At 41.2% G+C, this 23,575-nt stretch overlaps 1 protein-coding gene across 3 annotated transcripts in view; it reads right to left on the bottom strand.

The window, feature by feature from the left end:
- Window positions 1-23,575, bottom strand: part of LOC101483601 (chloride channel protein 2) — a 179,825-nt gene that overhangs the window by 122,191 nt on the left and 34,059 nt on the right. For all 3 annotated transcript variants that reach the window (XM_024804945.2, XM_024804946.2, XM_076892159.1), the window contains exon 2: window positions 2,062-2,212. In XM_024804945.2, the coding sequence (XP_024660713.1) occupies window positions 2,062-2,212 (151 nt within the window). The remainder of the gene's footprint in view (window positions 1-2,061; window positions 2,213-23,575) is intronic.

Genomic DNA, 23,575 nt, shown 5'->3' with positions numbered 1-23,575 from the left:
GTGATCATGACTGACTAAAGCTGGGATCTCTCCCCTGGGCTTTTACCGCACTCATTGGACTGAAAAACATAGTGAAATAGACCAGTGTGATCAATGCATATCTGAAAAAAACAAAAAGCAAAACAGAAATGTCTCCCCTGCACCCTCTACCGTCAGGCAGGTTTTCACCCACCCCTGAGATGGGTGAAGAAAGAGGCCCCAAATCGACACCTTCAGTCTTGACTAAAGTTTGTGGGTGATCATATGGACAATCATAAAGACTTTTATGTTCACATGAGATAAAAATGAAGGTATCTTGCCATAATTATCAGAGTTTGAATGAGTACCTAAAACTGTACTGCAGAGCATGATGGGGTTAGCATCATTTCCTGGGGCTATTTTGCTACCAGTGACTTTGGCACAGTGAACAGAGTGATTGCAATAATAAAGTACATTAAAAGCTCATTGGAGAAATCTGGTTAAAACAGGCCAAATATCATTTGAAAACCTGAACTCTGACCATTGTTACAAATAGACCATTTAACTCACATATTAAATCAGACCAGTGCCAGAAAATTTTTGATGGCTTTTGAACTTCTTTTATTTCAGAAAACCAAAACTTGTGAACTGCACTCTTTTTGAACTCTTATAAAAAGGTGTATTTTATAAATAATTATTCCACAGGAAAAAAAATAACCGTTTGAAAAAAAACATTCAAGCCCAATACTGTAAAAGTAACACTCCATGTAAACTCCAACTGTAGGCAATTAATCCCTCTGATGGAGATTTATCCTGATTTGGGTCTGAATCAGTCTGTACCAGTGTCAGTCTGGATTTAGACCTCTTGACAAATAAAGCTTGACCAAGAATTAAACTGGTACCTCAGTCTCAGTTACCATCTGAGACAGACAGTCTGTGCATGTGCCTTCAAAATCCAACATAAATGTCAAAGACTTTCCCTTTGTAATGTTGTGTTAACAACCTCTTTCATCCTGCAAAGCATTCTATACACAATCTTATCTAATCTTATCTGCCTGAATAACATGCACACACACTCATAATTATTTTTTATCCCCACCAACAGCAGGGAGAGAAAGGCTGGGGAATGTTCACATGAATTCAGCCATGCAGTAAAAAGCTCCAAGGATTGCCTTTGTGAGCATTTTCTTGCACTTTTGACTCTTTTCTTCCTTTAACTCTCTGGTAAGCTAAATGCTTCAAGCTAAACATAAGGCAGAGGAGCCATTTTAGAGTTATCAAAGTGCCTTTGGCACTACATTTTCAACACAAAGGTAATAGTGACCAAACAATTTTCCTCAAGCTGGGGAAGTCTCAGGCTCCTCTATGTAAATATGAGTGTGTACTGTTTATATGTCTATTAATGGGGCTCACACACTATAGCACTTCTTTTCTATGACTGTCCTGAGCTAAATCATTGCAAAGACTGACTTAATTTTTTTTCTTCCCAATAACAATTTAGAAAAACCATCAACTTTCGTCCAAGCCCCGGAAATGTCCAGAATTCCAGTAATTTAGTAAGGTCCCTAACCTCCCTCCTAAAAGCCCCTATGACCAGGGTAAACACACTTTATAGTAATCGAACTGTGCCATACTGGAGCTGTCAGTCAGTGGGCACATGGCCAAACCACAGTAAAACCCGATGTTCAGCGATCTTGTCTTGTCAGTACTGTGGGACACTCACATCCAAGGCAGGCATTATCGACCACCAGAAAATGTCACAGAGAAGTCCTATAGCTATATCACACATGACAAGACATAACGAAAAAGGCCAAAAAGTAAACTGTATAGCAATGAGCAATGGCCCACTGTACACTGATCACCGCAGTGGCAGGATTTTAGATTATATGTCACAAATGTTCAAACAAAAGAGGAAATTTTTGGTGCTGGCACTAAAAAGATTTTAGTTAAAGCCAAACGGGAAATCTCCAACTTTGCACTTTTTTCACACCAATTTTGTTCATTTGAGTGTCATTAAATCACGCTAAGCAAATGGTCAGAAATAATCTCATCAGTGGCCCTTATTCCAGAAACCGGTATGAGGCTGTGTGGTCTGAAACTTACTCCGACACTTGGCACAGCGGCCCTTGTCGTACTCCAGCAGGTCCAATGTCCGGCTTCGATCGCTGACTGATCGCCTCTGCCCGCTCTCCCTCAGCCGAGCGGCCTCCTCTTTGGCGTACACCCCGAGCTCCTGGGTGTAACGCCCATACATCTGGAAATGGACACAGTCATATTTTTAGGTTTCAAGGAACATACATATTAAACATGCCCCTAGACGTCAGTAACAAATCAAAAATACAGTTCAATGAGGATCACCAAAAGTCTGTATCAACACAGGAGGCGTTCAGGCGCAGTCTTAAGCGTAGGTCACCTGCCTCTTACAACTGCTCAGAGCTCGAAGTGCAAAATAAATAGAAAATGAAAAACAGATGTGATGCTTTGGTTACTTGGAGCTCCTGGTTACTATTATGTGTGCAGTGAAAACATGGCATGAAAACTGCAGTGCAACACTTTCTGTGTAAATACAACATGAGATACACTCTGCTGAAATTCTGCCCTATGCTTGTGATGCATTAACTTGAGTTTTGATAGCGGCTGCTCCACTCAGCATCCCAGGCCACATTCTTCCACCAAAGGATAACTCTTTTAAAATGGCGCCATTCAAATACTGCTGTTGATGCGTAAGATCAAGTTAGGGTTAGGTCTGGGTAAATTTAACCACAGTTAAGCATAAAAGATTGATTTCATTAAGAAAAGATTGACTTTCAAGAAACGTTACACTGTAGTATTATATAATACTCCTTATGACTCAGTGTTTGTTTACTCGATGGGTTCCTCCTGTGTGTTTGAGATCTTACTGTATGTCTATTAGCTTGGTTTGCGTCCTCGCTTTTTCACAGGTTTACGTAATAAATTTATGCTCAGCAATAGACTCAGTGACTCCTTACTGGCTGTAATCTGTGACCTCAGTACAGGAACCTTCCATCTCAAACTGACTCCCTCCAAAAGCTGCATCACACACACACACACACACACACACACACACACACACACACACACACACACACACACACACACACACACACACAAAAAAGTCAAGTCAGCAATACAAGAGGCAGGAAATGTCAAGTTTTATGCACCACCTAGATGGCAGCTCGCCCTCCCATAGTAATCTTGGGTACTGGACAGGAACTGGGGCACTGATGATTTCCTCTTGGTCCCCGCCCCCTCCACTCTCAACAGAGCAAGGCTTTTAAAACTTACTGAAGCAGGTCATGCAAGGCCATCAAGGCCGCATCAAAGTTGCTGTGTGATGTTCAAAATTTGGATACTTATAAACCCAATTCTTTACATGCAAACACATTCAGACTTTTGCAAAATGTTGCACACATCACAGTGTTAGTCCAAAGTGAACAGGACAAATAAGGAAATGGGGTATAATGAAGCCTCATTCCTGAAGTGTTTCAGTATATACTTTCATCAGCACTCACTTGGTTGTGAAAGGTCCCAAAAAGTGTATCGGACTATATTTGGTCATGTTCAATAGAAGCAAGAATAAGAACACAGTGCTAGATACTCTACAGTTCAAGCTGTCCCTTTGGGGATCAGCAATGTACTCTCATTAAAATCTTCTGCTTTGTTTTCACTGGTGGGTAAAATCTACAACGTAGTGGTGGAAATAACAGTGTTAGAAGTGTAACGGAGGTTATTGTTGGTGGTGGTTTAGTTGTTTGAGAATATTGCTGCCTATAGTAAATTGCAAAAATACTGACAGCCGCCAGTGCTGCCCCTCAGCCTCCTAGTAGATGCACCTATTGTATCAATTTGAAAGTCCTAGGTGACTTTCTTCTCGTTGAGGTCAAAGTCACCGAGATTTGAACTTATCAAGATTTTTAGCAGACGCACTGACAATATCTCATCGCTTCATTTTTGCGTTATCGGGTCCACAAAGTTGAGTATCAACACTGCTCAAACAACAATTGGCATCATGTCTTTTTATACTGACATCGGGTGTCCACTGTAGACTTAATGCTCAAGTATTTTGGACAAAATTCACAGTCAGACTCAAACTTGGTAATTCTTTAGGTACTTTTTGGCTGCTCCTTTATTTCCAAATGGGTCGCCACACCAGCCGTTTGATTTGGCACAGACCTGAGGTTTGTGTATCCTCCCAAAGTTGAACTGGGGATGTGTCTAATAAAACACAATGAAGTGGAATCACATAACATGACTTTTCTGTGAAGTTGTAACAGGCTCTCCAACTCTACTCCCTCCTCATCGTTCCATGAATCCCGCTCCCACTCTTCTTCCTGCTCAAGCTTTCCTGCAACATCAATGGAGGCACCGCACTACACGGCCAAGAGTGCCTTTACATTCAGAGGTGAACATTAACTTAATGGTTCAATTGCATGTGTTATAAAAGTTAATGAAGTTAAACATTTATGGAAATAAACCACTGTGAAAGCGCTGCAAAATTAACAGCTGCTCTTACAAGCAATAAAAACAGTTAAAGGGCCTGAAAGGGGCTCCGTTAAATACGTGATGAAATATGTGTTGTGGTCTGACTGAGCATGTTTAAAATGTCATGTCCTGTGATTTTATTTTATTTATTTATTTATATTATTACAGGGTTTTTTTTCACCATTAAAAGAGATCAGATTTTTGCTATTGGAAAAAAATCTCAAGCGTTTTGGTTAAAAACTAAATGCAGCAAAGAAGAACCGTGTAAAACTCACTATGAGTGTGTGTGTGTGTGAGATATCTATATATATATATATATATCTATATATATATCTATATATATATATATATATCTATATATATATCTATATATATATATATATATAGATATATATATAGATATATATATATATATATATATATATATATACACCCAGCACGCCCCTGCGGGCGGTTTATCCTTCAAGCTCGGGTCCTCTACCAGAGGCCTGGGAGCTTGAGGGTCCTGCGCAGTATCTTAGCTGTTCCCAGGACTGCGCTCTTCTGGACAGAGATCTCCGATGTTTTTCCCGGGATCTGCTGGAGCCACTCGCCTAGCTTGGGAGTCACCGCACCTAGTGCTCCGATTACCACGGGGACCACCGTTACCTTCACCCTCCACATCCTCTCGAGCTCTTCTCTGAGCCCTTGGTATTTCTCCAGCTTCTCGTGTTCCTTCTTCCTGATATTGCTGTCATTGGGAACCGCTACATCGATCACTACGGCCGTCTTCTTCTGTTTGTCTACCACCACTATGTCCGGTTGGTTAGCCACCACCATTTTGTCCGTCTGTATCTGGAAGTCCCACAGGATCTTAGCTCGGTCATTCTCCACCACCCTTGGGGGCATCTCCCATTTTGACCTCGGGACTTCTAGGTTATACTCGGCACAGATGTTCCTGTACACTATGCCGGCCACTTGGTTATGGCGTTCCATGTATGCCTTGCCTGCTAGCATCTTGCACCCTGCTGTTATGTGCTGGATAGTCTCTGGGGCATCTTTACACAGCCTGCACCTGGGGTCTTGCCTGGTGTGATAGACCCCAGCCTCTATGGATCTTGTACTCAGAGCTTGTTCTTGTGCTGCCATGATTAGTGCCTCTGTGCTGTCTTTCAGTCCAGCTTTGTCCAGCCACTGGTAGGATTTCTGGATATCAGCCACCTCCTCTATCTGCCGGTGGTACATACCGTGAAGGGGCCTGTCCTTCCATGATGGTTCCTCGTCTCCCTCCTCTTTCTTGGGTTTCTGCTGCCTGAGGTATTCACTGAGCACTCGGTCAGTTGGGGCCATCTTCCCAATGTATTCTTGGATGTTCCTTGTCTCATCCTGGACTGTGGTGCTGACACTCACCAGTCCCCGGCCCCCTTCCTTCCGCTTAGCGTACAGCCTCAGGGTGCTGGACTTGGGGTGAAACCCTCCATGCATGGTCAGGAGCTTTCTTGTCTTTATGTCAGTGGCTTCTATCTCCTCCTTTGGCCAGCTTATTACCCCAGCAGGGTACCTGATCACGGGCAGGGCGTATGTGTTGATGGCCCGGATCTTGTTCTTACCATTCAGCTGACTCCTCAGGACTTGCCTGACCCTCTGCAGGTACTTGGTGGTTGCAGCCTTTCTAGCGGCCTCTTCATGGTTCCCATTTGCCTGCGGGATCCCCAGGTACTTGTAACTGTCCTCTATGTCTGCAATGTTGCCTTCTGGTAGTTCAATCCCCTCAGTTCTGACTACCTTCCCTCTCTTTGTTACCATCCGACTACACTTCTCCAGTCCGAACGACATTCCAATGTCATTGCTGTATAGCCTGGTAGTGTGGATCAGTGAATCGATGTCTCGTTCACTCTTGGCATACAGCTTGATGTCATCCATGTACAGGAGGTGGCTGACAACTGCTCCGTTCCGTAGTCGGTATCCGTAGCCAGTCTTGTTAATGATCTCACTGAGGGGGTTCAGGCCTATGCAGAACAGCAGTGGGGACAGAGCATCTCCTTGGTAGATCCCGCACTTGATGGTAACTTGTGCTATGGGCTTGGAGTTGGCCTCTAGTGTTGTACGCCACATCCCCATTGAGTTCCTGATGAAGGCTCTTAGGGTCCCATTGATCTTGTACAATTCTAGGCATTCCAGTATCCAGCTGTGGGGCATTGAGTCATAGGCCTTCTTGTAATCAATCCAGGCAGTGCACAGGTTGGTCAGTCTGGTCTTGCAGTCTCGGCTGATTGTTCTGTCTACCAGTAGCTGGTGTTTTGCACCTCTGGTATTCTTGCCAATTCCTTTCTGTGTCCCGCTCATGTATTGACCCATGTGCCTGTTCATCTTAGCCGATATGATGCCTGACAGGAGCTTCCATGTAGTACTGAGGCAGGTTATTGGTCGGTAGTTGGAGGGGACCGGTCCCTTCTTGGGGTCCTTGGGGATCAGGACCGTCCGGCCTTCAGTTAGCCATTCCGGGTGTCTTTCGTTAACTAGCAGCTGGTTCATTTGTGCTGCCAGACGCTCGTGGAGTGCAGTCAGCTTCTTCAGCCAGTAGGCGTGAACCATGTCGGGCCCTGGTGCTGTCCAACTCTTCATACTGGAGACCCTTTCTTGGATATCTGCCACTGTGATGGTTACTGGACCCTGTTCAGGGAGGTCGCTGTGGTCTGCCCTCAGATCCTCTAGCCACTGAGCATTGCCGTTATGGGTTGCATCCTTCTCCCATATGCTCTTCCAGTATTGCTCCGTCTCCAGCCTTGGTGGTGCTGTTCTCTTATTGTTCCCTTGCCACTGAGAGTACACCTTTGCTGGTTCTGTGGAGAACAGCTGGTATATATATATATATATATATATATATATATATATGAGTGCCGAGCGCACTAGTGCGCGTGCGTGCCCGTGGACAGTGTGAAATATAGAACAGCCAAATATTGAATAATTCATGCTGAGCACAGACACCAACTATCATCAGTTTTAAATTGGAAATACTCGTTGACATGGCCTTGAAGGAAAAAAAAGAAAAAGAAAAATCATTCAGGGCACATTCCTTTTACGGGTCACATGACTGTGTTGTGTGTTCACTTTCTTAATAATCAAATGTCCAGATCCGATATAGAACGATTCCGTGCGCGGAAAACAGACACAGGAACCAGGATAAAATTTCTTGAAAAGTGGCGCCTGTTGGCTGACAAAAGAAACTGTTTTGATAACATACAAAGGGGAAAAGCATGCAGATCGACTCTCACACACACCCTTACACCCACGGGCAATATGCACTTGTATACACCGTCTGCCATGCGCACAAAAAAAAAAAATTAAAAAAAATCTGTGGACTATTTTTAACCACACACACCCATGTACATTCTTGCATAAGTTTGTCTGAACTGCAAATCCCGTATAAGCTGACAGGTTGGCGCAGGGTGAGTGAGGAGCAGCACAGGACTTCAAATTGTAGCCATGGTTCAGTCAAAACAGGAGGTCAAAACAGGTCTTTCAGTTCACAGAAAAGGTGCCTTTGAGTCACATTTATTGTTGGCTCCGGTCACATTGTGTCTCTTGTTACAGCCGTGCTGTGAAAAGGTTGACTACATCTTGTGCAAGTTCTGTCCTTATCAAGCTCGTGCGGGTTCTGTGAAGCCATAGCAGTTATGTCACTAAAGTCAATGAAATTCCAGGAGTAACCAGGAGCCCCAGTAGTGACTTTATCAAATAGATCAGGTATCAGCTAACAATGACTGATAAAGATTAAATCTAGGCACTTAGATGCAAATCTAAGTGCGTCTAAGTCCCTGAATATGCAGATCTATGAAGTGACAAATTAAGGAAGTATGTGTTCAGGCCAAATTCAATTAAGTGAACACCTGACTTTAAGACAGTGTGCAGCAGAAGATTTCGAAAGGCCAAGGACTTTTTTTAGGTGGTAAAATATAATTTTCCAACCGACTGAGATTAAAGTCTTCCACCTTTCGAAACCACCAGTGTAGTCACTGAAATAGCCCACATATTTATCTGACAGGTGCTTAGCATAAGCAAATCTTCAATATTTTTTTTGTCAACCAGTTTCCTTCCAGTGTTCCTCATGTTAGTTCCTGAAGCATAACTGTATAAAAAGTGCTGCTTCACTGAGGAGCACCTGAAACTGCCCGGCTCAGTCTTATCAAATCATCTGGACTTGAAGTAGGTGTCTAAACCTGTAAATGGCAGGTAAGAACCAAAGGCAATGTTAGTGGAAGTCTAATCAAGTCATTAGACTTCCACTGTTGTATTAACACTTCATTTTCAAGTAGCTGTTTGAAGTAGTTGCTTTTCTGTGCATCATTATTGGATTTAAGTCAAGATTTCACAGCTGAGCTTATTACTCATCATGCATTTGTCACATAGTAGTTGGAAGTTGAAATATTAAATATAATGGTATAATTTAATAATTCATCTGTGGAAGGTCGCATGTACCTACAGTTGTCAAAACACACATGCGCATGTATCCGACAACTAGGGCTGCTCAATTAATTGAATTTTAATCACAATTACGATCTGGGCTTTCATGATCATTAAAAATGATTGAGCCGATTATTAGCCCCTCCCTAATTTATCTGCGACACCTTAAAGGCCGGTCCGTGAAAATATTGTCGGACATAAACCTGTCCGTGGTGCAAAAAACATTGGAGACCGCTGATTAAGAGGACCCGAGGGAAGCTTGGAAAGCTAAGCAGAAGTTATTTGGAGAGGAGAGTGACTGCCATTGGTTGAAAAGAGAGGTTAAAAAAAAAAAAAAAAAAAAAAAAAAAAACTTCAGTGGTGTTGCACACTATTTTATATTATTTTTTAAATACATTGTTATTGTTAACCCTTTAAAGCCGGTCAGAGCAGCACGCTCCGTTTTGTGTAACTATTTTTAAATCCCTGTAGAACCTGAACCGTGTAAGCTAGCGCAATAATTTGTTTTGCATATGAAACCGGAGGAGTTGTACTTACATCTTATGCCATCAGCTTGTCCTCTGTCATGGTTTCCTTCCGCATAAAGCTTTGCAAAAATTGCATAAAAAGCGCTTGCAGGAACAAAAACATAATATTCCAGAAACACGCTTTGCCGATCCGATCAGCTGTTCGTAACATTTCCCACAGTGAAACAGACGTCAGCGCGAACTATCGCATGTCCGCCATTTCCTGCCTGAAACCGGAAGTGACGTCATTTTCGCGGAAAATGTAGTTTTTTTACTTGTAGGCCTTAAAAGCCTATACTGGTCATGTTTGACTTTTCTGAATAGTTGCTGGGATGCTTAGAACTCGATTTGCACTGCTGGAAATAGTTTATTTTGATGCACATGCTGTTTTCTTTGCAAATTTGCATCATAGGATTGTTTTTTCGTTTTTCCTGCAGTATATAAAAATTAGTGTATCTCCAAAATAAAACTATGAAGACACTCAAAATAAATTTCCTGTTGTTGTAAACTATTTTTTGCACCTTTTTTGTATTTAAAGTTTTGAGGGATAAACCTCTTAAATTTCTCCAAGTAGAAATATATGTAAAAAACAAAACAAAAACAATTTTCAATTTTTTTGTAGTTTATTGCACTTTTTTGCAATTAATGTAGTTACTATGGACTTAATGCATACATATTATTAAAATATGGGCTATAACAGTTGTATAGCAACTTGAAATGCTCCCACAAATGGCACTACAACATGTAAAAAAATAATATAAGCTCTGGCGGACTTGGTTCTATAGTAGGTCGAAAGGGTTAAATAAATATCGTCAAATAATTGAGATCTCAATTTCAGTGAAAATAATCGTGATTATCATTTTTGCCATAATCGAGCAGCCTTACCGACAACCACCATCAACAAAATGCAATTCTCTGGGAAACACTAGCATACCACAGAACAGCGGAACTTTCTTTTAGAGGCCCAGATGAACAGAATCAAAAGGCTTTGAAAGCATTTAAAACATTTCTTGATGAATTTGTGGTTCGAAAATGTGGATCTGGCTCCAGTTGAAAACCACTTCTTAATAGTAGACTCTTCTTGGTAGAAAGGATTAATAGACTGACAAGCCTGGAAATACCTCGCCGGGTCCATGTTAAAGTCCAATATGGGAAAAGGACAGGAATGAACACAAACAGTGGGAAACGGAGGAAGAAAAAAAAAAATCAAGAAGGGAAACATTTGGGGAGCGATTTGGGGTTTCTGACATCAAATGCCAACCGCTGTTTAACCCAAGATGCCATTCTGCATGGCATTCTCAGCCACATTCATGATCGCCAACCCTAAGTTTTAATTAAGTAAGGAGCTTCAAACGCGACGGAAACTCAAAAGACCCAAAAACAAGAGGGCAGAAATAGGCCTTCTCAGATGCACCCCTTGAAACTCGGATCTGACCAAAGAAAGAAAACAAACAGACCCATCCAGAACAAAGACATTATTGGTTGAAAGCCTATCATTATGCTGAGCATAGTCAGAAATGGGCATTTGGCTGAGCCTGAATGCCTGGGTTAATTGATCCCAGATGAACGGGCTGTCCTGGACTCATTGTCCTGCCCACAAGGGCAAGAGAGAGGGCACAGACGACAAATAATGCCTGTATTGATATTAAAGGTATTAGCTGCTGGAAAGAAGCGGAGAAGCAAGGTCCTTTCAAAAGGGAAGTTTGTTGCAAGACCACGAAATCTATTTAACATGGTTTAAACACAGTTCAGAGACTAAATTACAAGCATGCAATTAACAAGGGACAAGGATTGGGTAGGCAGAAACCAACTGTGACTCCAGGGTCAAGTCACCTTGTTTAATGACAGGCACTCAAACAGGTAAGATAACAGCAGAGACAGATAGATGATTCCCAAGTTGTTCCTCATCTTTGTTTAGATGTAGTAAAGTCTTACAAAAAAAAAAAAAAAACCCTACATGGAATGTTGGGGAAAAGAAAAATGCTTCACCTGTTTTCAGATCGCAGTATCTGAAGATCTCTGGCAGGGTGCTTTATTTCACAGGGGCAAGGTACATTGAGTGCATATTTCCATGTTTACTACAGTAAAATATTACTTAAAATCTGAAACAAACTTTAATACCATGTATCTCTAAAAGCTGAGATTTTTCAGCAGACAGGGCAACAAAACGCCCCAGGACAGTGTTAAGACAACAACTGCCAATGATGCAGGACATTTCAGGTGATATCTGAAACTGTTTATGACTCCGAGAATAGAAAACAAGATCAAAAGATAAGAGATAAGACAGGAGGTCATGGTTTATTGATACCGTTATCAAAAAAGAAAACGTTTGGAGAAAGGAAACAAGTCAAGATAAAGAGGACACAGAAGGTGAAGGTGAAGTTTTCACAGAGTCTTAATGTTAATCAGTGAACTAGACTAGCACAACACACGTGCACACCTGTTCCCTCTTGCTTGTTTGTTTCTTTTCTATTGTCTTTGCTGGACTTGAACTGACATCATCAGTATTTATCGTCTCGGTTTCCGTTTAGATTTGTGTACACTGTAAACACAGTTGTCCACACCTAAACTGAATTTGATTTTAAATGACATTCCCCTCATGTCTACCTTTTTATTTTTATTTTTGGATTCTATTCTAGTAGCTTTGCATGAATCAGATTTGATCCTTAGCGCATGTTGCTTGTCTTCGGAGCAGTTCAACTTTAAGCCAGCTTTTTTTTTGCTTTTGCAAACAGAACATGGGAGGGGCTTCTGATGACCATATTAAAGATATCTTCTTTCACTTAGAGGTTTAAAGATCCAACAGTAGAAAAAAAACTAAACATAAAAAAAACATAAGAAAAAACAAACAAACCTGAAAAATAGTTTGTCATAAAATAATAAAGTCAAGTTGAATGCAGCTAATCTAACTTGCTGTCTGTCTGAACAGCATGTTGAATGGTTGTCTAGCTTTGTGGCCATCTATAAACACATTTGTTTTCCTTTGTGGCCGGGCAGCATGTCTCAAGAACTTGTTCTGAGTCAGTAGTGCAACTGTAATTGTAGAGTTTTCTCACACAATTACACAAAGAGCCTATTGAAGACACTAATTCGGGCTGGGTGACACCAATAGAAGTTAACTTTCGCCCACATGGGTTAAAAATACTTAAACTTCAATGGAAAAAAAATGCTGCATCTAGGAAGCGTGGAAGCTGACATTCTCCTGCAGTCTGAATGACAACTTTGTGTCACCACCCGTGTTCAGCCAAAGCTGTACGATTTATTGTCGCTTGGTTAGAGAAAAGTGAGTGACACTGTAGGATTTTATGGTCAACAATGACAGGCACATTCAGATCCTGCTGTCAGTCCTCCCAAAAATTGGAAGTTTACTTTACTTGTTTGGACCGACAGCTCTTATAGGGATAAAATCTATATTTCCACAAGTTTGAAGGCATTTTTGAGACTCAAAATGTGGTTTAAGTGTGAGGGTTACAGTTAGGTTATGGTTAGATTTAGGGTTAAGAAATCATTTGTAATGGTTAAGGTAAGCAACTAGGGAAAGTATTATGTCAATAAGATGTACTTTTAAGGAAGGAAGAAGAGAATTTAAAAGAATCATTGTGTGATTTAATCTGAAGGAGGGACTGTGTTAGAGGACTGGAAGAAGAAAGGGTGCGCGGTGAGATGGCGTAGGACAGAAGGAGGAATTTGGTGAAAGATTCTTCACCCGAATGAGAAGAAAGCTGTGTGGGGAAACACTGCACCGCTTTGAGATTTTAATGTTCACAGAACATTACTGAGCACAGCAGCACCTTTGTCTGCTTCTGAATGGCTGGCTGACTTTTTAATTTCAAATCTGCTACTATTTGGCAGAACTTCTCGCTTTACAATTAAACTGTGCAATGTTACATTGACTCACAGATATTTTTATCTCAACAAAGTAAAACAGACAACACTAAAGACGACTACAACACTTTAAAAGACAAGTGAAACTCCTTCAAAAGAATCAAAATTAGGTCCAGTGTGAGCCGTGCCAGGTAAAGGTACCACAGTGTGGCTACAGTCAATCTGTACCGTACGACACAGGTCTAAGGAAGTTGGGTTTAGGTTTGATATCTGCAGACTTCTCCATAATAACAACTGAATGATGGGCCATAATGTCCAGATGTAATACTTAGCATATATAAATAACAGCAAGGATACAGATTGCAGTTAGCCAACTTTCATGTGATACCCCAATATCACAAAGAGTATACCCATCTTTCATCACACAGCCACCTAACCAGCCATTATTCAGCCAGTAAATCAGTGTTGTTGTGCTAGCCTCGAGCAGACTAAAGGAGAATATAGTTCTATGATAAGCTTATTTCTTTGTAACCTTGCAGGCTTACTTGGTTTTTGTGACCGATTAAGTTTCAATTTTTAAAATGTATTTTTAATCAGGATCACTCAGAAAGTTATGGGTGGATAAAGGTTTTAGCAGACTTGTCTCAGTTCAGCTCTGAAGAGGTTCTGGATGTGGGTCTAAGTATTTTCTAATGAATTCCATTTTGATTCATTCCCAGACAAGGCAGCCATTTTTGGACTAGACCTACATAAACATATACCAAAGAGAAATGGGAAAAACTGAAAAAAAGAGAATTTCAAGAACTAGGCCAGCTATCTGTCTGTGACTTTGTCTGCAATAGTATAGTATAATCAAGTATAATCAAGGAATATGCAGCCTTTGCATATGCCCTCTTCGTGGTCACCTCCTTCAACTCACTCAGGAGGGATACCAAAGCGTTCCCAAGCTAGCCAAGAGATGTAATTTCTCCACCCTGTCCTGGGGCCTCTTCTGAGTAGGACATGTTCACCCAGGAGGTGTCTAGGAGACATCGTAGTCAGATGCAAATACCGCCTTGACTGGCTTCTTTTGATGTAAAGTAGTAGCTCTACTCTGAGTAGAGTAGAATAGTAGAATAATAGAGTAGTAAATGAGCTGCTTACCCTATGGCTAAGGGACAGGCAAGAAACACTTCTGAGGAATCTCTTTTCCACTGCTTCAACCTGTGATCTCATTCATTTGGTCACTACCCAGAGGTTGTGACTATTGATGAGGACAGGGAGGCAGACTGACAGCAGCTCTGCTTTTACCCTCAACTCTTTTTTTCACCAAAACAGACCAGAAGAAGAACTAGATTGTTGCAGACACGGCCGCAATCTGTCAATTTCCTGTTCCACTCTTTCCTCACTTGGGGCAGCAACTTGTTCCAGACCCTTATCCTGAGAACACCAAAACAGAACACTGCCAGCTGGCTACACCTAAAAATTCTGCCCATGAAAATTATGAAGAGAATCAGGGACAAAGGCAGCCCGCTGAGAACATGTCCAACTCATTGACGGCAATGTGGACCTAGCTCTTGAAACTACTTTTGAACTTTACTGTCAAATACTTTTACTACAAAACATTTACTACTAACCTTGAGTGTAATTCTTGAAAGGTCTAACAAATACATGCTTAACAACCAGCACGATTTTACTACTATAAGCAAATCAAAGTAGCCAAGAAAAAGACTGCAAGAAGAAAGCAAGGAGCAGTGTAATAAAAGGATTTACAGTAAATAAAGGTTTCCCTATCCTCCTGTGAGGGACCCCAGGGGGCTACTAGGGAGTCTTGCAAACTTGTGCCAAGCTGCCATGCCAACCCTCGAGGCCTGTCTCACACTGACCCAGAGCTGGACAAACAGAAAAAGGAGGGGAAGACCGACGGGTAGACAGATGACAGAAAAATAAGAGGCAGGAAAAGCTGCAGGAGGTGTTGGAGAACAGCAGTGATGGAAACGATGCAAAGAGGGGTAAAAGAAAGAGGTGGGGTAGGTGGATATATGTGTGAGGGGGTGTAAAGAAGTTTGGCAGTCCATACAGAATCTATCCTACAGTGTGAGCTGAATTTAGATTTTAACTGTGTGTTGGGGCAGGAGGGAAGAAGCAAGAAGAATGAAACAGTGAAGCTGTGAACACTGGAGGAATGGCTAGTGATTAATGACTGGGGTTTCACACATCTTAAACGAAAGCAAATAAATGTAATCAATGTGCAAAATGTGAGCAACAGGGGGGGCTTGAATAGTGACCCTGTCTTTAAACGACTTCAGCTCCAGTTGGTGCAATACGCTGTTTAATTATGTTCCAGAGTTTCAGTTAAATGAATAAGATTATTCAGTCCAATACGCAGCAGTCTCTCACTTCCTCATATCAGTTACACGTAGACAGACGAGCACCGATGTCGTGCTACAGAGACTGTATGACTCTTCCTCTCCCTCTCTCTCTGTCCATTCCTGCTTCATTCACTCGCCCCAGTAATCAGTTCCAACGGCGCACTGGCAGCTGCACATTGGTATTAGCATCACGTCTTAACAACCACCACAGGAAAAGCCACAGACGCTGCAAAGCACTGATATTCACCTGTGGACTGTGTGTGCGCGCACATGCGCGTGTGGAACTTTCACTCTTCTGTTGCCTCATTAAGAAAACCCACATTTACTTGGGCACATTCAGCACTGCTGGCAAACTGCAAACCTGCTCCTTCCAAATACTTCATCACTTGGTCGTCCCTTCCAAGGTTTAAAGCCACATGTGGTTTTGAAGAAGGCTTTCAAACTGCATTCCTCCAATTAATCACCTTGTGTTCAGCAGATTATCTTGGCATTTCTGTCCATTCATTTCACTTTAGAGCACAACTTTAAGTGCTTGTTCCGATTGATGATGTTGATGTTTGGCAGTACATAACCGGTATGTGTATGAACACAAGGCTGAAAACACTGCCAACTCCGATACAGCAAGCTGACTGACCTGGAGGTCGAGAAACATACAGATGACAAGACAAAGCTAGCTGGCTAAAACTGAAGTAAATTAATTGTGGGTAACTTGTGGGAAACTACTGTGTTCAAAAGGAACACAGTAGTTTCTGTGTTCCTTTTGATCACCTTTAAGCACATTTGGCAACCCATAGAAATAGTTAACGATCTGTCTTGATTAACAGCTGCTGAGATCTTCAACAACACAGATCAGAGTAGTGACTGAGAACAAAATTAGCACTAAACCTTGCAGACAAGGACCTACCATGCTTTTTGCCTTTCTGTTGTTGTTACTGTTTAAATGGCAATGGGAAACAGTTCCCCCTTAGGGGATAACAAAGTGCAACCACCTACATGGCCACAGTCTTGGATCTTAAGTTGGGTTTTAGTTACAAGGATCTTTGCGGACAAATAAAGAGCTCTAAAAAGAGAAAAATATGCATTTGTTCAAAAAAAAAAAAAAAAAAAAAAAAAAAAAAAAAAAAAATCAATTGAAAACCACAAAAGGTTTCCACAGAAGGAACTGTTTTCAATCAATTTACAAGAGGACACAAATATTCGACTATTCACATTGTGTTTCAGTGTAAATGTATTTGAATTTCAATTTTTTTTTAAGTTTGAAACTACACTGCCACTGCAGCGATCATCGAAAAGTGGTATTTAAAGAAAAAAGAAAAGCTATGAACATTGTTGCTGTCAGCAGCAGCAACATGAACTGAAGTATGATGAACAGCACAGTTTTGTGCTGAGGTCCTTCTGTAGTGTAAAAAGAGTCCAGTGATAAAGTCCTTTTTAATTGATGCAGCAAGCTGCCCAGAATATCTGGAGCGCAAGTGGTATTTGGGACAGTGCTACAAGTAATAGTGTTAGGTGTTAATCACAGTGTCACAGGAAAAAAAAAAAACTAGCAGTGATTCAAGATCAATGTAATAACCAGGAAGTATGCATTGTAAATGAAATGCAGTAACTTGTACATATATCAGGCTAAATAACTGTTAACGGTGTAGCGTGGCTGGGTCCTGAGTTCGCAACTTAGATGCGAGCTACTGACGCAACTGCTAATGGGAGCCTAGGATAACACGACCATATGAGATGGTGGTAAACACATTATAGCGGTGCCTGCACAACCACAGTCTACAGTGTCCTCTAGACACAATCCATCAGTTACACCATGATGAGCCAATCACTTTACAATTGGACGGGTTTTAATTTCACTCAGCACTTATTATCATTTTAGCCATGAATAATTCAGTCCTCTACAAGAGGAAACCAAAAAATTGACAGTTTTAGAATAAAGTGGCAGCCAGAGATAAAGGCCTTACAGAAAGAATACACACACACACACACACACACACACACACACACACACACACACACACACACACACACACACACACACACACACACACACACCTGATATCAAAACAAGATCAAATGCACTGCTATTCAATAACTGCGCTCCATCACAGTGGACACATTTCTAAACATATACCACCATGATGCTGTTCACAGTGTGTTCTTTCCTTCAGGCTACCCCTACCTATAAAATCCATCCCACACTGTAAACAAACGCACACACACACAAACACAGACACACACACACGCACACAGACACAAAGTAGTGAGATTGAGGTCACTGCAGTGAGGGCGTCCATAAAGAGGAAGTTGTGGTGAAGAGATTCCCATTAGGTAAATGGTTTTGCAGACAGACAGATAGTGGTGTGTGTCTGTGTGTGGGGAGTGGGAGTTGGGATGTCAACCTTCCCATTAACATGAAAAAGTCCACTTGGCTTCTTTTGAAGATCTTAAGACTAAGTTATGGATATTTCTATGGATAACCTATAAAACTGTAAACTGTCAGTTGCAGTTTTATTTAAGGACCACTTGTATTTCAGTAGTGATGCAAATATTCACTGGCACGTCTCTTTTTGACCCACAAATAATTCTCAGAATTTTATTATGAGTTTAACTTCCACCAGTTTCAACCAGTTATTACAAGTTTCCAGTCTTATCGGAGCTACGTTTCCTTTTTGCAGTAGCTTACATCACATGCAACAAACATTTGTGTAGCTTGTGACTTTGCGATGGACTTGCAATTTTCTGCTTTGAGAGTAGTGCAGAAAGTGAAACGTTAACCTCTAATGACAGCCTTTGTCTTGACAGGCATTCAGGAAAGTAAGACTTAGGAAAAGCACCCATTTTATCATGTGGATTTTTAAAAACATGAGCCAATCAAAATCTGGAAGACTGAAAGGCAAAGGGATTAAAACTGCTGCGCAGTCCCACATGAAGACACCTGGTCGTCTGGACTAATAGAGCAACTAATAAAGGGGACAATCCTGTTAAGATGTTTCATTGGCTTATTAAAAATGAAATATTAAAAAAAAAATTCAACAAATCAACCAGTCAAAAAAATTTAATTAAAAATTAAACATCAGGCAAAAATAAGTGGACTGTAACAGACAACGTAAAACAGCCTGCAAAAATATACTGTGAGTATTTAGAAGTCTTTTAAAACTATTACTTGCCTTTTTTTTTTCCTAAATTTTATTTTAAATACCAGGCACACACCTGATATCAGGTTACTCAGGGAAGAGCAGCTTTCTTTCCTCACAGGTTAGCACACAGACACCTATGTACAGAATGTGATCGTGCGCTGCTCGGTTAAATGACAGCCTTCAAATAACTGATCAGGCTACCGGCCTGGTTTAAGGGCATGGCAATCAGAATATACACCCTAGGTAATCTGAATATGTCTCTGATTCTTTCTGCATCTTTCTCAGTCATCCCAACCACCAGCAGGTCCAACACACGCACACACACAGGTGCCAAATATCGATATTTTTAGGAAAATATGTAGGCGCTCTAACAGATTCGACAGCCTGTTTGACTCATCAGGGGTACTCTTCATGACTCCTAGGTGTTTATCAGATAAATGATGGGTAAGTAAGGTTATCATGTCAAGTTATAATGTATTGCTGCTCTGTGAGACCAGCTATGTGCTAGCAATATATTGTGACAGCGGCTAATTCCAACTCATCGTATTGATTAGAAACTGATAATTGCGTCACTACGTTACCACAACATTTCATTTTCAAATGCCAGTGCTGAATTGAAGATGAAATGAAATATAACAGTCAGAGGACAGACAATGGAGTCCCAGTGAGAAAAGGAGCTGAGAAAAGACGACTACGCACAATGACCCTCAGTGTTTGCTCCGTCTCTCACGCGTGCTCAGTCAGGACGTGGGAAGACACCGCCATGGCACTGCCCTGTACCGGCCCCGACTCTCACACTCTCACACAGACGCGGGCTGAGGACACACTGTCCGGCAAACTCATCAGTGACATCTGACTGAGAAAACACAGCTGTGACAATAACTAGCCTGAGAAAGTGACGCACAAACACAGTAAAATAGACAAATCCACAGAAAAACGGCACAAAAGACAAAGGCTGGGCTCCGTGCAACAAGTGGTGTGAACCCTCCAGAGAGGGCGACGGCAAGAGCATGTGAAAACATTACGCGGGGAGAAAGACGGGCTGAAATATGAGAATCATAACACAAACAGGACTCCACTAAGCGTGAGGGAAAAAAAAAAAAAAAAAAAAAAAAAAAAAAAAGCATGTGAGAAAAGTCAGACACAGACCCAGGTGAGAGGATAAACATGAATACGACAAAGGCTCACAGCTGCAGACACACACACACACACACACACACACACGCGCGCACACACACGCACATGAAAAGAGCAAGAAGAAGGCCACCATTTAGTGCCAGGCAGGCCAGTTTTGTGTCAATATCTCTAATGAAATAAAGGCTGCCTGAGACAATATTCAATCAACCTGCGTGTGAGACAAACCTGCAGCTCTCAGCATATTGCTGCACTGCACCACCACCACCCACCAGCAACACCCCTTTACCAATTAATCTAATAAGAGTCCTGCCTTTGCTCATGAAAATCCCAAACCGCTTCCATCTATGCTCAAAATGATGTGATTTAAAGTAGTTGCACTTCTAGCCTCAATTTTCCCATTTAATAAGCTATTATTATTATTATTAATAATAATAATAGATGGATTCTGCTTTCAGGAAAGCAAGATTATAAAATTAGTACAAGGCAGAAGAGGAAGGAGGAAGTGGAAAAGGAGAGGATATGACTATCAAAAAGCAGGGACAGGAGAAGGAGAGCAGAAGGAAGTGGAGGAGGAAAAGTGGGGGGGAGATTGGGGGAGGAAGAGATGGGGGGGAAAGAAGATGCAGGATGGGAAGTGGGAGTAGGAAGAGGTGGAGAAGGAAGAGAAAGAGAAAGAACAAGCAGGGGAGGAGGAGAATAAGGAGGTTGAGGAAGGGGATTATGGGAGGGAGGAATGAGGAGGAGGAAAAAAGGAGAAGAAATGGAAGAGAGGATGATGAGAAGCAACGTTAACAGAAGGGGTGTTACTGAATGTTTATGAAGAGGACGACGAACAAGTATGGCAAGAACCAGAGAGACTGAGGAGAAACAAAAACAAGAGGAACAGCAGAGTCCAATCGAAGGACCGGAAAGAAAATAACACGGATTAATACAAATATGCATAAATTTACAGATATAAATGTAGTTTAAATGAATGGAATGGATATTTGGGATTAAGAACAGCCTTTTCACAAAACAGGAAGTGCTCACTGAATTTAAAATCAGAGTTCTGCTTAACACCGAAAGTCACAGAGCCAAAACACAGACCGACAAAAATCACGTGCACGCACACACGGAGGAATGACTTTTACCCCATTTTATAAAAGATTAGCTGCTTAAGCTTTATCACGTGGGAGGAGATTAGAAACAAGAAAAAGAGAAAACAACTCAATCCTTAAAATTATACACCCGATGACAACAAGTGGGGGGGGGAATAACCGGCAAATATATTTGATCATACCGTAAAACAGGCAATAATATCAGCTTTTGTGGTGTAACATTCACTAAAAACAGAGAAAGACCTAAAATCTTCCGTGATCCCCATTTCATAACACGGCCACTCTACATATATTGATCTGTCATCAGTCGTGCATGGCCTTTTGAAAATTAAATGATCATTGCGCATTAAGTACTTGGACCAGTGATAGTGAAACCACTCCACACTGGCGCCTCAGTAAATCCACTTAGCTGACGAGTTATATCAGAGTACTTTCAGACACCTAGAGGAAATTAAAAAGGAGGAAGAAAGTAGGGTAACGGCTTCTTAAACAGAAAATTGCATGATATTATAATAGTACGGCACACTGGGAAGCAAAAAATAAAAATGCACCGTTTTCCTTATGTCTGGCTATAAATCATTTTCATAAAGTGACAGTTGTAATTCAGTAAATGATTCAAACATTTGACAGTTGAGAAATAAGTTAAGGGAGTTTGGCTAACGCTATAGTACACTAGCTAACCTAGCTTAGCAGTCTAAAAAAAAAAGAAAAAGAAAAAGTTCTTGATGGATACGTTTTATTTTGCTTTAAAAAAAAAAAAAGTAATAGATGCAATGAAAACATGCTTTAAATATGCTTTAAATAATGATCATGCTTTTAACCAGGTGGTGCACTTCACAAATGGAAAAACAAACAAACAAACACAACAACAACAAAGTTAGCCAGATGTAAATGTAAAAATATTGCCAAGGACCTAACACAAATACAGCTGGCGAATGAAATGTTAGGTAATCAAAGTCCAAAAGAGACTCATTCTATGGGGATATTGAAAATTTGTTTGAAATGCTAGCGCCAAACTATAATAATCTCTTAATATTCATCATGATTGTGGCATTAGTTACAAAAAATAAGATGTTTCTACTTGGTAATATAGATACTGTAAGTTTAAATCGATCCACTCAGTTATCGCTCTAGGTTTTTGTAGAATGACCGACTGAACACCATATATCAGTACAGAACATTCAAGAGGAAAAAAAAGAAAAATCAGATTTGCTAAGTTAGCGATCAAACAGAGTTAAGTGAGGGTTAACGGTATTAATTTTTCAAGAATACACAGCGTAACATTGAATAATAAGTGATCTCTCATCCAAAACGTTGTTAATCTTTTATTTAAAAGTGAGCCCGCCAACATTATCACTGCAGAGCTCAGTCCTTTCCGGAGGGGAGTCCTGTGATGGAGAGAGTACGTGACTGAACTGGTCCCGGATCAGAGTCTGAGGTCACCAACAGTTTAGAGAGCACTCAGAACAAAGCAGCTGCCTTTTGTCAAAGTACGAAAGGACAATAATGAGTGTTTAACTCGCATAGTGGATATGTAACAGACTAACACTGCATTCACATAGCCAACAAAAAGTTTGAGCACACATTTTTAACTACTAAAGCCTTCCAGTTTCATCACCATGTTGAACCAGACGTCTAATCAATACTATCCAGCATGCTTAGTGGATCACTTAAAAGTGCAAAATAATTTGTATAATTTCACAATCATTTGTATTGTGCGAGTCTGCACTTGGCATATCACGGATATGGGCATTAGCTGAACTGCTGTGCATGGTGTATTACCCAAGTTGAGCAAACTACGACACAGTCATAAGCTTAGAAGTCACACAGAAACCTGAAGGTTTTATGTTGCTGACATTCACTACATTTCACAGAATCTGTCCACACTCGCTGTCCATATAATGAGAGGCAAGCAGAGCAGAGCTGAACTGCTCGTGGGCACAGGCTGTATGATCTCATCTAAAGAGGACTTCATATTTTTAGGGCACAATGAGACGAATGTCAGTACGGCCTCTGCACTGTGGGTCACGGGCTACCTTTACTTGTGCTGCTTTCACTGGAACACACAAACACAGGCGAGGAGATTCTCATCAAAATGCCCCACGGCTAGTCCACTGAGCCATGTGAGCTACACTTGTGCCAAACACACCAACCCCCTACAGCTTGAATCTCTGCCCTTAATAAAAGTCTTAAGGTAGTAATTTTTTTTCCTGAAACAGAGGATTTACTGTTATGTTGTGACTAATTTGTACAACATGTGAACTTATGTTTGTGTATCCATGCATGGCTGAGATATACTAAGGCACTGGTTTTATCTACCCATATGTTTTTGACAGGGTTACATAAGAGAAATGTGTGAATACATGTCCTTGACATCCGTGGGACCTGTGGAAGGATGCTGTGGTGTGTGGTACTGGGATTACAGAAGATCCTTTGTGCACTGTGTTACAGTGTAGGGCCTCCATGGATGCTTGAGTCAGGGTAGTTTGGAGGGTCATCCCCTTTGGACGAAGGTGGCAGGGGTGGATGGATACATGTAAAAGTAACATCCACACAAAAGTTAAGGCCCACAATGGCTTATGTTTGAAACTGATGCTACTTTCTGCTGCTAATTTGTC

Source organism: Maylandia zebra, linkage group LG14, assembly GCF_041146795.1.
Source record: "Maylandia zebra isolate NMK-2024a linkage group LG14, Mzebra_GT3a, whole genome shotgun sequence".
Classification (NCBI taxonomy): domain Eukaryota; kingdom Metazoa; phylum Chordata; class Actinopteri; order Cichliformes; family Cichlidae; genus Maylandia; species Maylandia zebra.
The sequence above is the reverse complement of the archived record's forward strand: the minus strand, read 5'-3'. Positions and strand labels throughout refer to the sequence as shown.